General features: G+C 39.7%; 1 protein-coding gene across 1 annotated transcript; it reads left to right on the top strand.

Annotated features, from left to right (window-relative positions):
- Positions 1-8,728: 8,728 nt before the first annotated feature.
- Positions 8,729-13,158, top strand: LOC103697333 (L-type lectin-domain containing receptor kinase IX.1-like). The gene is made up of 3 exons (XM_039129979.1): positions 8,729-9,689; positions 9,751-10,386; positions 12,677-13,158. The coding sequence occupies exons 1-3, from the start codon at positions 8,729-8,731 to the stop codon at positions 13,156-13,158; spliced, it is 2,079 nt and encodes a 692-aa protein (XP_038985907.1).
- The last annotated feature ends 2,433 nt before the right edge of the window (positions 13,159-15,591 follow it).

The following is a 15,591-nucleotide window of genomic DNA, read 5'->3' on the forward strand; positions in this document are numbered from 1 at the left end:
ACAACTATATTCACTAAAACTATTGTTAAAGGGATGCAAAGGCAAAGAAAAAATTGTGCTTGTGTCTCCTTTAACCAAGCACATGATTGAATGGTAAGAAATTAATGCAGTGCTTTTTATATATGCCTTCCCTACATCTCAATAACAAATCATATAACACATACTGGCAAGTCATCTCTGCATATAAAATCCATGTTTGAAGCACCTCATGTCGTTGAAGGAGAAATTCTTTTCTTGGGTTCACAAAAATATATGTACTAAATCTCAAATAAATGACCCAAGAATTGGTTGATCTTCATCCGTATCGTCACCTGAATCCATGTATTTAGCACTAGATCATCAACTCCTGGACATAGTTCTCAGAATTTGTAATAACAAGTAGATACATGAAAGCTTAAACTTGATATTTCTGAACAATTCTTGTTTATGCATCGTCAGGCTTCTCATCCCATGTTTCAGAAACTATTCCTTGTTCACCTCCTAAATTCATAGATACTACATTACCTTATAAGCTTTTATCCTTTTTTCCCCCAAAAGGATTTATTGTTTGTTCACATGGTCGATCTACCATCATCATTAAAAATACAGCAGAGACTGACTTGAAGTCTTGAAGAGGATAACACCAGAAAGAAAATAACTTGTCTATGATGAATTCTTTACTCAGTTATCTATTTTAGGAATTTCTGAGGACTTCTGTGAGCAGAGGTTGCCCAAAATTTGAATGGTATGAGGGTTTCTATGCATCATTGAGGTGGTTGAGGATTTTTTTCTCAAGAAGATTCTTGTGTTCCTCTCATTCCAAATTTGCCAACGTAGTGCCAGAATGAGATGATCCAAACATCCCTGTCCCCCATATTACAAATAGACTAGACCTGAAACTACTACCGTACGCACTTTGAGATCGCTTCTGCCTTTGTGAATTCCACCCTCTGCAAATATTCATTCTATTAATAAAGTTGGGAGAAGTGGCTCACTTCCTCCATTTTCTGTCAAAAAAATATATTTTAGGAATTTGCACAGAATCCATAGTAAAATAGTCAGTTTATGCTCTGGACAGGGTAAAATATTTGGTGGTTTGAACCAAGCATGCAGAAATAGACACCGGAGATAATGAAGGCCAATCGATTCACAGCAACTCCTCTGCCAGTTCAGGTAAGAGGACATCATGGGGGAAAAGACCTATATGAATTGACAACTGGAAAATTGAAAATCAACCAATTCTGTTACGGAAGTAGATAACTAGATCCAACACTGTAGTTTCTGGTCTCATAAAAAGAATTGTTAGGGATGGGCTCTGTACTCCAGTGTAAGAAAATATAATATATATATATATATATATAAATTTATCTTATTCTATAAGCTTAAGTTTTTAGGACAAGTAGTGATTTCAACATGGTATCAGAGCAGAGGTCCTGAGTTCAAATCCTGTCTTCACACTCTTTAACCCTATTATTAAAAATTTCACATGTTGGGCTCACCAATTAAAAGAAAAGTCCGGCCCACATATGAGGAAGAGTGTAAGAAAATATAATATATATATATATATATATATATATATATATGTCTTATCAGACGAACCCTTTTTCCCGCACTCTTTAACCCTATTATTAAAAAATTTCACATGTTGGGCTCACCCATTAAAGAAAAGTCCGGCCCACATGTGAAGAAAAGTGTAAGAAAATATAAAATATATAAATAAATCTTACCTAGCTGGTTAGTGACAAATTCACAGGGGGAGCTCATTTCTGTTGCTAGAATTACTCAAAATGGGGACTAGCGTTTATCCCTACTTCCACAAGGGTGTTTGCGACTCTTCTGGACTTAACAGAAGACCAATGTGCAGTTCAGGGCAGGGCAAGTTCGCTTGGAGGATTGAGGATGATAATTGCTTTTCTCGTCAAAAAAGTCCAGAACTCCCTCAAGATACTTGGCCATGTTTATGGGGAGTAATTTGACCATTCCGAAGCATGATTTTGCTGCTTGGAGAGCTGTGTATGGAAAGTGGCTCACTCAGGACTTAGCTATAAGATAGGAGAAGAGAGCTTGCTTCGTTCAACATGCTGAATGAGGGAATGCTTATCATTCGCTCCTCTCTTGTTTGTATGCTAGTTGGTTATCGAAAGCAAATGCTCCTCAAGTATGCTATGAGTAGTTCTCATGTGCAGAAAAGACGAAGAAGTTGGGGCTACTCGCATGCTTCTCTTACGAAAGATAAGTCATTAGGCTGGTTGTACATCTGCTTCTGTATGGCTTGCTTTGACTCACTTGGGAAAAGTAGAACAAGAGTATGCGCAAAGCACTTGAGCTTCAGATAGTAGGATTTGGATCGATGCCTGATTAAGTGGCACTGCCGACAGAGGGGAAATTTGAAGAATCTTTGAGAATGATGAGCTGGATGCCCTTCTTGATTGCATGAAGGTGATAAAAACTCCCGGTCATCGAGGGAGAATTATGCCAAATTGGCTTGCTTGGATTCTTCTTTTTTGAAGGAATCCTGCTGTCTTCCCTTCTGTTTATAAAGTAATGGATGTGTATTTGTTCTTGGCTGTCTAAAAAGTAAAAGAAGTTGATCTATCCAGTAGAAATCCCCGTGGCTTGAAGCTTTTGCCAAGGTTATCCGAGGTTCGCCGTAGGAGGAGTTTGTACTTGCATTACGGTACCATCTGCTGATGGGACTCTAGGTAGGTTAAATAAATTATAGTTGATGCCCAAAGATAATGCAACTCGATCTTATGATTGCCTATTAATTTTCAATGCTCAGCTGTACTCCAGCCAAACACATTTTAGCAACTGTGGAGGAAGGGTGGTATGTTAACCATCAGCCGAAAAAGCAGTGCACGTACATAGGGGGTAGATATTTAATAATTTGATAATTATAAAGTTTTCCGTTATCTTTGTGCCTAGATTAAGAGAAAGTCTTGTTGACGAGTATGACCTAAATCTGTGGAGCATTGCATACTCGGAAACATGACAAACTCCCTTGCATTAGTATCTTTTCCATGTCTCGAGCCAACCGAGAAGGATCTCTGTCTTCCCCTTCTCACCGGCCGCCGGCCGCCAGAGCAGCCGCCGGCCGCCGCTACTCCATAGGCCGCACCAACACAAGCCGCTGGCTGGGCCAGCGTCAGGCCATCGACCTTCCTCTCCTCTTCCTTTCCTCCCCTTTTTTCTTCCCCTTCTTCCTTGTTTCTTAGCCATTGGGATGAAGAAAACTCTATGGGTCGTGATTGGGTATTGTTCATTGGGCCATATACGTTGTGGGCTGAATCCATCCATCATGGGTTGAGTTGGCCCTTGTTCATCTATTGTGGACCACACTCATCTTGGGCCCTGTCCAATTAGGTTGGGCAGTTTACCCATTTGGATTGTGTTGGGCTGTTTATCCATTTTGGTCATGTTGGGTTGTTTATCCATTTTGGCCATGTTGGGTTGTTTATCTATTTGGGCCATGTTGGGCCGTTTATCCATTTGGGCTTTGTTGGAGCGTTTACCCATTTGAGTCATGTTGGACCGTCTATCCATTTGTGCCGTTTATCCATTTAGGTTCTGTTGGGTCGTTTATCCAATTAGGCAGTATTCATTTTGGGCCCTGTTCACCCATTGTAGGTCGTATTCATCTTGGGTCTTGTCCAATCATTGCGGGCTGTGATTATTTTGGGCTCTATTTATCCACATGGGTCGTGTTCATGTTAGGCCATATTGGGCCCCATTCAACTATTGTGGGCCATGATAATCTTGGGCCCTAATCATTTATTGTGGATACTAGTCCCTGACTTTCCTTTAATTGAGTAAATCTAGCCCTCTCCTCATGGTTGACCCAGACCACACAAATTGAGCCCAAGACCAAGGATCAGACCAAGTTCATACCTGAGCCAAGATTCTCTGTCGTCCTCCTTTTTCTCTCTCTAGACAGGCTTAGGGATCCTAGTGTAAGTCATGTTCCTTTTGTTGCTCGGATCCAAGTTAACCTAGTTTGGAGACCCTGAACCACCCCGGTAACCGGGCAATAGACCGGCCCACTGCTTTAGTCCCAACTAAATTTGACAACTTTTGAACTTCATCTGACCCATTGAATCCTTCTGGCTCAGATCGACCTGGGCAGTTGAGCACAATTATCCGACCGACCTGATAAGAGGGCAAAAGGTTGTTCTCCACCAGTATTTAATTTTGACTTCTGAAATGATATTAAAATTAATAATATTTTAATGAAATTAAACGGGTGCACCTAACCCATTTGTTTGAAGTGGGATTTAAGCAAAAAAAGTGTGTTTTCAAAATTATTTGGTAAAATAATTATTAGTTGATTAAATTTTGATATATATTTTGTATTTAATTAATCGGGTCAGACATGTTAATAATCATTTTGCATTTATGTTATATGTTATGAAATCTGGAAAATGCGACTGGGTAAATTATGAAAAATCTATTTTGTGTATATATATATGTATTCTTAGCATGACTATGATCTGTTCTGGCCTTGCCAATGGAGATTTTTTGTTGGCCCTATCGACTTGTATCTGTGAGAAACTGGTTTCGATACCACGCCACTGATGATTAGAATAGTGGATTTGGACACCGTTGCCACTGATGGTTAATAATAGTAGATTTGTACATCGTTGCCATCGGTGGTTAATAATAGTAAATTTGGCACTTTGTGCAACCCATGCCACTGGGTTACGTGACCACAGCCTATTGATGTTGAAATTTTGGTATCATAGTTTTTGTGAAATGATAAAAGCTTCAAAAAAAAATATGTTATTTGTGGTTTATTTTTCAATCATTATTTTGTGTTTTGATTAAATATCTCGCATGCTTTGACCCCATTCTAGGGTATAATGTTGCTTACTTGGCTAGTGTACCTCATTATCATAATTTTTCTATTTTTCATATCTAGATGCATAGACGCCTGATCGCTCGGAACTTGGAGAGTGCGCTAGATTTTCTAATGATTTATTTAATTATGGGCATTTTAGATAGACTAGTTAGAGTATTTGATTTATGTTGACATATGGTATTTTGAAACTTTGGAAGATTGCATTGAATATATTTTTATGGAAAAAAATATTTAGAAAGTTGTCATTGCTTTGATTTGATCTACAACCTTGCATGTCTGTACGGTCCGTCGTGCAGGCGTGCGGCATCTGCCGTGCTCCAGGCTCGGGGCATGACAGGCTAGCTGGCCATTGGCCCCAAACGAGTTCACGAACCAGCAAAGGAAGCTCGGATTCACTAGGGTTTAAGCTGGAGATAAATGCCCTTGATCCCCTTAAGTCGAGGGTCCTCATCAAGGGGAGCTCATGGATGTTCTAGCAGGCATTTGGGTATGAGAACTTGCCAGGTTTCTGCTATCAATGCGACAGAATAATTTAAATTAGCTAGTTGTGTCCTTTTTCTCTTTCTTGAATTGTTCCACCCTTAATTTTGGTTATTACAATTTTCTAATTAGGTATAATAAACTAGACATCTCGAGCCAACATATTTATGCTATAAATTCCTATTTTTTTCTTTATTAGTCTTGTATTAGATAAGATTGAGAAAGTTAGGATGAAAATAATTTGGACGTCAAAATTCTAAATTAGGAACTAGCAATGATTGGTTAATTGTTATTGCCAATGATTGGTTAAGGACAACTTGGTTTCATATTAATTTTAATTAGACATGTGTTAAGTGTGGATTAGTAGCATCGTAGCTGAGTTATGGACAATAGATAAAAATTATGGTACATGATCACCAGTATATATTACTTTTGAATTTATAATGTTGGAATTGTATCATTGGATTTTGATCAATGAATTCAGTTTGCATGAGATGATACTATTTGGTATGAGCATATTTATGTATTTATTATATGTGGATATCTCCTATTGAAAACATGACCATATGAACAATGATACTACTAAATTGGAATTAATTGGACAAGAATAATATCTAATGATCTGATGGATTAAAAATGGTTTGGACTAATCTCGTCATGTGAATAGCCTCCACAAGTTTATGCATAGGATAGCCTCGACGAATTTATGCGTAGCATAATCTCGATGGGCTTTAGCATGGGATAGTATCTACAAGTTTATGCATGGGCTAGCCTCTGTGAGTTTATACTTGGAAACTTTATTTATCAGTCATGGAGAGGGGCATGATTTTGGTCAGTCCAAAGCTGAAAAATAAATTATTATAGAACTTAGAATTGAGAAAAAGAGGAACGGATGATAAGACACAAAAAACCAATGTTGAATAAAAGGTTTTACTTGTTGGTATTTGTAATATATATCTCTTTTGATAAGACAGATATTTGATATATATTTATCGGAATATTTGTCGATTTAATTAAGTTGTGCTGGATGTTTGAAAAGAGGTTTTATAATTTATGTTTTCACTCTAATATCGTTTATTGCTATTTTCTTAAGATGTGTGGAGATTCTGACTAAGCTGCAATGCTCACACCACCTTTTTTTTTTCTTTTTTTTTTAGAATTGCAAGATGCTTATTACTTGATTATGGTTCAGGTCATGGATGAAAGAATAAATAGATGGAGCATCATTGATACTAGCCGAATAATTGAATATTGTACTTGTATAAATTTTTTTATTTATTATAAATTAAAATTATTATTGTTTACGGATATTGGAGTTATAATAAATTATCAAACTTTATATGTTTTCAGGGCGACCGTATCATTTGGCCGATCCAGTTCATAGATTCAGGGTGCGACACATAATTAAATGGTAAGCCATCAATTCAACGGCACACCAAAACTTCAAGGAACCTGCATGCACTTGTAATTGTAGTCCATCGATGTTTGCAACGTCAACTGTTTTTTATGAAATTTGTCGCATCAACTATGCAAAGATGTGAAATTTAGTACTTACTCTCCACTGGCCGGCAGAACTTTTGTTGGACTCTTACAAACAATGACGGGAAGAGTAATGTGATCCACGCTAAGGCTGAAAGAATGAAAAATACTAAACTAACAGATTAATAGTCCAAAAATATCACCAACTCCTAAAAAACTTCAGTCACCGAACCCTAGTAAGCAACTGATCTCGTACAACAATCTTTGACTTCTTTGGGCTCGTTTGGTTCGCGGGAAACATTTTCCCCCCTAGGAATATGATTCCAGGAAAACAAATTTCTAGGAAGAGAATACCTAGAAAAGTACTTTTGGCATGTTTGGTTGATCATGGGAAAGTGACAAATTTCCAAAGTGCTTATGTTTGGTTGGCCATCCACTTTCTTAGGAAAGTTATGTATAATTCCTATTATGCCCTTAATAAAAAATAGGTTGTTAATGTCTCTTTAATGCTTCTTTAATGTTGAAGGGATTTTTTGGAAAAAAGTAAAAATTGAGTGATTCCCGCCTCATTGGAAAGTAACTTTCCCATGTTTCTCATGGGAAAGACTTTTCCATAAAATGTGGGAATCATATTCTCATGGGAATACAACTTTTCCTTCTCTCTCCTTTGAAAACTCCAACCAAACAAGAGGCATTCCATTACTTTCCCGTTGACCACACTTTTCCTCCTTCTTTTTCCGCGAACCAAACGAGCCCAAAGGAGTCCCACCAACTTGAAGAGTGGGAGCCACTGCAAGAAAGCCTTAATTGGTGCCGTGCGATTGCACCCAAATGCGCCGTCAAGCCGTGCCGTCCAGCCGTCGCATTCCATTACGTGTTGCTCGAGAAAACTTGCATGCACGGGTCCAATAATCCAATTCATAATAAACTTGACGGTGTAGCCATCTGGTGAGCAGACTTGATAATTAAATTGATGCCGGCCTGAACACTTCTGGACCAAGTCTTGGATATCCAGAGCTGAGGTAATTGGCCTGCACGATAATTCATTAATCGCATCCGTTAGTTACAATGCTGTGACCCAAAATTTGAGCGTCTTCCTCAGAAATGCTTCAGATCCTCAGAGGAATTGGAACCTGTTTTATGTCGTGGACTCGAGGCACTACCAGCCTGTTCACGTAGCCATTGGTTTCTCAGCTTCCACCGGAGACCTTTACATGTCGCATAGCATCTACTCCTGGGATTTCAATTCCTCCAATTTAGGTTCTCAAGGTCCTGCTCCCAGTCCAACTAATGAAACTTTTGAAGCCAAGAAGAAGAGTAGGAAGGGCCTAGTGGCTTTTTCAAACGAACAAACTATTTACGAGGAGCTCATGTTTGGCTTGAAATTAAGCTAGATATTAGTACATGAATAAGTTAAACATGAATTAAATTTATTTAGCTCAATATAAACAAATTGAACAAAGACTAGATTTGCTTCATTCAAGTCTAGGTTAATGTAGCTCAAATCATAAACAAATAAATATTACTTACTAATTTTTTATTGATAAGAATCAATTGATAGTTAGAATCAATGGGCGGCCTTAGCCATAAGATTTTAAAACTAACAACAACAATTTTATTTGACGGTGAAAATTATGGCCAATGGATTATAGATTTAACAACTTAAGATCACTAGAAATCTTCAACCTCTCATTCTCTTCGCGACACCACCCCATCCCTCTCTTTTCCTGTGTCCAATTCTGTGTCTCCCTCTGCCCCCGCCTCTGCCTCTCCCCGCCTCTCTCTCCCCCCTCACTCCGAGTATGCTCTCTAAAAGGCTCAAAGACATTATTCCAAGAAAGTCCCATTGTGCCATATGCCATCCTTAAGTCGTTCTTATAGCTTCCATGGATCTCTTATAGTTTCCATGGACCTTCTCAAGATCCTTCCAAGCAAATGGGTCTCTGCAAGTCTGGTCCTCTCCACATCTTAGTTCTCCTCCTTTTTCAGTTGTCCATCGTGATCCCTCTTGCAAGCCCACTCTCCTTCAACCTTACTGGCAATAAACTGGACAAACCGAACATAAACTTCTCTGGCGACGCCTACTATCACGGCAGCATCGTCGAACTGACCAAGAACCAGATGGACTCTCCCCTTAACTATAGCGTTGGAAGCGCCACATATTCCGAACCGGTGCCTCTCTGGGACAAAGCTTCAGGGACGCTTGCCAACTTCACAACAACTTTCAGATTCTCTATCAACGGCTTCGGAAATCAGCTAAGTGCCGATGGGCTTGCCTTCTTCCTCTCACCCTTCCCTTTTGTCCAGGACCCATCGGCAACAGCCGGTAAAAAGCTTGGACTATATAAAAATAATGGCAACAAAACAGATGAGAACAAGGTCGTGGCTGTCGAATTTGATAGCTACATGAACACTGATGTCGACGATACAAGCGCCAACCATGTGGGCATCGACATTTGGTCGATCTTTTCCCGAAAACAAGTGGACTTGAAGGCTAGCCTCAGAGAGAATGCACAATTCATTGCATCCGTTAGTTACGATGCTGCTGCTCAAAATTTGAGCGTCTTCCTCAGTAATGCTTCAGATCCTCGGAGGAATTGGAGCTTGTTTTATGCAGTGGACTTGAGGGACCACCTGCCTGAGAACGTAGCCATTGGCTTCTCAGCTTCCACCGGGGAACTTTACGAGTCGCATAGCATCTACTCCTGGGATTTCAATTCCTCCAATTTGGGTTCTCAAGATCTTGCTCCCAGCCCTGGACTTAGTCCAACTAATGAAACTTTCGAAGCCAAGAAGAAGAGTAAGATGAGCCTAGTGGTGGGCCTTGCTTGTGGCATTGGGATCTTGCTATGTGGGTTGGGTTTGGTGTGTTCCGTAGTATGGCATAAGAGGGCTGGTGGAGGGATGGAAGCACAAGAAGCACAAGAAGAAGAAGAAGAAGAAGAAGAAGAAGAAAGGAGAAGAAGAAGAAGAGAAGGCTCTTGAATTGTCCATCAATAATGCATTCGAGAGAGGTGGCGGCCCTAGGAAATTTTCTTATAGTGCACTCGCGATTGCAACCAGAAATTTTGTTAAGGAGGCAAAGCTTGGGAAAGGGGGTTTCGGGGAGGTTTACATGGGAGTGTTGGATGATACGAAGCAAGAAGTGGCAATCAAGAGGATTTCCAGAGATTCTAAGCAAGGGACAAAGGAGTATAAATCGGAAGTCACGATTATAAGCCGGCTGCGGCATCGCAATCTTGTGCAGCTCATTGGCTATTGCCATCAAAGAGGCGATTTGTTGCTTGTCTACGAGTACATGTCGAACAAAAGCCTCGATCGCCATCTATACAACGAGGAGAGATTGCTAACATGGCCAGAGAGGTACCAGATCGCATTCGGCTTGGCCTCGGCACTTCTCTATCTTCACGAAGAGTGGGAGCAGTGTGTAGTCCATAGAGATGTCAAGCCGAGCAACGTGATGTTGGATTCGGGGTTCAATGCTAAACTCGGTGATTTTGGGCTAGCAAGGCTTGTGGATCATGATAGTAATATGCAAACAACGGTTATGGCTGGGACGAGGGGATACATCGCACCTGAATATGCTACCACAGGTAGGTAATATTATAATTCTAGCTGCTCTTTGAGGGCTCTCTGGATGATTGCTTTTTGGATGGAAACTATAGAAATAGATTTTAGAGCTTTTTGGGCACATAACTCCTAAATATTAGAATTTGTGTGAATACCCTTCTTAAATTGATATTTATATGTATATCATCATCAAACACTTGTTTCTACGTATACCTTGTATACCTTTCTTTTTCTTTTTTCTTTGTGAGTATTTATCCATGCCATCTAACATCGTTAGTAGTTTAAAATTGAAATGACGAAAATACCCTTAGTGGGTAAACTTGTAAAAGGAAATGTTTATAGGGGTATATGTGCAAATAGCAATTTCGAACGGTATTCATATAATTTTATATATTTAGAAGAGTGTATATAAAAAAAAAATAATGCCCTCTAAATTGATATTTGCATGCATACCCTCACAAAATACTATATTTGTATGAATACCTTTGACATAGCAATTCAACTGACGTGATTAGCCAAAATCATATTGATTTAAATTAAAAATTAATTAAAATTATGAGAATATCTTTTTATTTTTGAAGCGGAAAACAGGTTAACATGTCTCACTAAAAACTAATATCTCTACATTCTTTAAGAAATTTTTCGATCTCGCTCGACCCTCTCTTTCACTTCTCTGTCCGAAATTAAAACTATTTTCATGACTCCCTTCTCCACCATAGATAGACCTTCATTATATTCTTTTTTACATGAAGATGACAAGGTCTTGCATTTGGCTTTATGAATTATTTAATAAAAACTTTTGTGAGAGATTTGCAACATTTATCTTTTAGTGTATAAGATTTGCAATGTTTTAGAGTTGGAAAATTTTTCTTGTGTAGACTTGTGGCTGATTTAAAATTATTATGATAAGATAGGCCCCGTACACTACATCTTTTTTTTTCCTTCTAAAAAATTGAAGCTGCAAAGAAAACGGCTTAAGGTACACAACATAAGGGGTGGCCTCCTACCATATGGCCATGGAGGTTGTTAATAAGTCTGAAGGGTTCGAAGTCCTTCAATGATTTTGCTTGAGGATGATTGGTATTATTTTTCCACTTATGAGCATAGTAGAAGCAAAGAAATTTGATCACTGCAATCTATCGTATGCCTTTAAAAAATTATAATCCTTTTCTATATTCTTATACTTACTCTCATATATATATCTATAACAATAAACATTATAAGCTATGTTTCGATGAAATAAAATATTTTTATGGAAAACATTGATAAGTAGGCACTAGACAAATTCATATGTTAAAATAGATTGAAATAGAACAAAATAATATTAGAATTTTTTGCATTTAAACCCTCCTAAATATGTAAAATTTTATGAATACCCTCACAAAGTATTATTTACATATATACCCTTATAAATATTTTTTTGCATATCTACCTATTAGGAATATCTCAGTCATTTTTAATTTTAAACCACTAATTTTGTGACAGTATTAGATGGTGTGGGCACATATGCAAGAAAAAAAAAAGTGAAAGGTATACAAGAGAAACAAGTATTTTATAAAGGTATACATACAAAAATTAATTATAAAAAGATATTCATGCAAATTTTAATATTTAGAAGGATATGTATGCAAAAAAATCCTAAATTTTATTTATGCTAGGCAGAGCTGAATTGCTGATCATGGCTAGGCCTAGACCAATGAAAATGGCTCTTGGAGCCCATGGCAGCTCTATGGTCTAGGCCTATCATGTGTAAGGTCCCTTATCAACTCTACTATAAAATGGAGCAATCACTGATATCCCAATTTTATCAATAGGCAGGCTCAATTTTAGCTCCCAAAAAAATAATTGTCTAATTTGCGGAAAATTTTACCATCAATCTTCTAGCCCTATTGTATTTGAAGAAAAAGTAAAACACCTCTACTTGCATGCTAGGAAGTTAAAATTCAGCCGAACTTATGTGTTGTGACTGATGTTCATTAGGCATAAATATATTCCTACCCATAAATTTATGCCTGGAGAAACTAGGTTAACGAAGTTTCTTCGGTCAAGCTTGTTTAACCCATTAGTGAATTGGTCCAGCCTATACAGAAGGATATTAATTGCTCAAACTAAATATCCACCCTGGAGGCTTACTCCATCAACTGTTGTACCCAAGCTAGCCAGGCTCAATATGAAAACGCTTCACGACAATATAAAGTTAGGATCATAGTTGACCTGTTTAGCCGAGTCTGCATTATTTTAATTAACTTAAAATTAACGATGATAAATATAAATTATTTTTTGCTAATCGAAATGTATCATACTATTTTACAGGAAAAGCTAACAAAGAATCAGATGTATACAGCTTTGGAGTTGTTGTACTAGAGCTTGCATGTGGTAGAAAACCAATTGATTTAAAAGAGAAGCAAGACAAGGTGAATTTGGTAGAGTGGGCTTGGGAGCTTTATGGCAAAAACATGTATTTAACGGCAGTGGATAAAAGGTTAAAGATGGAATTCGAAGAGAAACAAATGGAGCGCTTCATGATTGTAGGGTTGTGGTGCGCCCATCCAGATTACAACATGAGACCATCAATAAGACAAGCAATTAACGTTCTCAAATTTGATGGTCCACTACCTGATCTGCCACCCAAGATGCCTGTAGCAGTGTATTTTCCTCCAATGGATATTTCTAATCTTATCTCCGCATCATCATCATCCGGCGGACCTCCAGTTAGTAGCTACTCTTCAAGCTCCAACTCAAACATGGCCAGGAGTTATTTTGAACAAGAAATTGAAGCAGGTTTTAGAGATTGAACTTTTTTTTTGTTCTAGGAGGTTTGATATGTTATCCATTGGACTTGCAAATTAGTCTTATATGTTTATCATGGAACATGGTGAGGATATTGCTTCTTAATGCTATCATGTGTTCTGTACTATCAATTTTCCAAACTTTGTGATGCTTTTTTACCCAATTTACTGCTCAAGATGCCTATAGCATCGTGGCGAGTCATCTTTAACACTATTGGCGGTGCTTCGTGCAAAAGATATGTCAAACCATGCTATTGATGATTGTGGGCATGTCAATGTAAGTCCAATATTTTTTCCTCTGCATAATGGTAAGTATTATATATATCATTATGCTCACATTTGTTTTCATAGGAAACAAATATGTCTGCATATGTTACATGTGTTCAAGCATGTGTGGCCAACAACTATATGTTCACTAAAATTGTTAAAATCATATGATTGATTAGGATCATGGTTGATTTGTGACTGATTGTGCCAAACTTAGTCGGCCTTACTAAACTTCACCTTAATTAATTTGTGATTGATTGTGTCAAACTTAATCGGCCTTACCAAACTTCATCAGCCTCCTAGTCTATATAAGGGCTGCTCCTGTACATTATAACAGACGAGCAGAAATATAATTCTCTTCTCTAATTCTTCAATTTCAACATGGTATCAGAGCCACCGATCACACAACCTGTTGTCGTCCTCTCTTTCGCTTGTTTTGTGGTCGTCATTGCTCGTAGATCCTCTATTTCTTCTGCCTCATTTGGAGGGTAGTCGGGGCTCCGACCTCGGCGGCTTTCAAAGCCCCCTTCTTCTCATTGAGATCCTGATAAAATCAAAGTCTTCTTTCTTTCCTCTTTTTCTCTTTAATTATTTTTTGTTATTTTCTCATTATTTTCTGTTTGGCTTTCAATCAAAAACATTAAAAAAAAAAATTGGGCTGTTATGGGGGTGCTGTACTTTACGTGGAAGGGGGGTGGCTATAGCGTTCTCTCTCTTTTCACGTGAGTGTTGCTTCACATAGGGGCTCAGGGGGTTTTTTAGGTGCTATTCTTCTCCCCCAAGCCCAAAGAGAATTCTCTTCCCCGTGGGCGCTCCATCACGTGGGGGTTCTCTGGCGGTTTTCTTCCCAAGCCGAAACTAGAGAAGAAAGAAAAAGAGAGACCTCTTCTTCCCGTGGGTTCCTTTGTTCTTCCCGGTGTTCTCTAGTATCCGGCGGCTTCCAAGGCAAGGGGGAGAAGGATCTCTGCCACGCACCACTGTCGACGCCTCGGAACTCTTTTTCTTCCTGCTATCCTCGCGTCCGCCGTCCGCGGCCTTGATTCCACGTCGCACCGCCGTTCGTGGTCGCCTCCATCATCAAGCCCGTCCGCACCATCAAGTTCGAGGTCGACATGAGGGACTCCTCCACCTACGTCTCCACCGACTTCCTCCTCGGCCGTGCCTCCATCCCTCCGCGCGCATGAAGGAGCACAGCAATCGGGCCATGGCCTATGCGACCCACATGAAGCAGCTGGGCCTCAGCACCGGACCCACCAACGCTACCCACTCAGCTCTCTTTCTCTGGGCCCCATGGCCTCAGAAGTGCCGAAGCGGGCGAGCCCTTTCCCTCCCTCACAGGGCGCGCATGTGCTGGTGGACCAGGGCTGTTAATGAGCCCCATATTGGGCTCGGCTCGGGCTCGGCTCGTTAGTCAAACGAGCGCAAGCTCGAGCCCGAACAGCTCACGAGCCCAAACGAGCTCTCGTCTCTCACTGAAAAATCTTATTTCAGCACCATAATTCATAAAAATCTGACTACATAGAAAAAAATAGCTTGTTATCGAGCCCGAGCCCGAGCTCGAGCCCGATTACGAGCCCGAGCTCGGGCTCGTTCTGGAGCTCGTAATTGAAATGAGCTTTACGAGCTCAAGCCCGAGCCTTTGCTTTGCCAAGCAAGCCCGAGCCTGAGCCCAATATAGAGCTCGTTACCGAGCCCGAGCTCGAGCCCGAGCTTTGTGAAACGAGCCGAGCTGAGCTCTCCCAGGCTCGGGCTCGGCTCGGCTTGTTAACAGCCCTACTGGTGGTCAAGACATGATGAGGACGTGATCACGAGGAAATTCCTCGTGGTGATTGCTAGTTTGTGGGTCCTTTCTATCAGTGGGACCTGCTGCAAATTTTTTTTTTTTTTGACCTTGTTTTACGCTGCACACGATGCCTGTTCCACCGGAGATGAGGGAGTTAAGCTCCCTGAGCACCTATTTCTTGTGCTTCTATTGAGGGAGTTAAACTCCCTGAGCACTCGTTTTCAATGCTCCTATTGAGAGAGTTAAGCTCCCTGAGCACCCACTTTAAGTGCTCTTGTTGAGGGAGTTAAGCTCCTTGAGCACCCATCTCTAGTGCTCCTATTAAGGGAGTTAAGTTCCCAGAGCACCCATTTTCAGTGCTCCTATTGAAAGAGTTAAGTTTCCTGAGC

Source organism: Phoenix dactylifera, chromosome 1, assembly GCF_009389715.1.
Source record: "Phoenix dactylifera cultivar Barhee BC4 chromosome 1, palm_55x_up_171113_PBpolish2nd_filt_p, whole genome shotgun sequence".
NCBI lineage: Eukaryota > Viridiplantae > Streptophyta > Magnoliopsida > Arecales > Arecaceae > Phoenix > Phoenix dactylifera.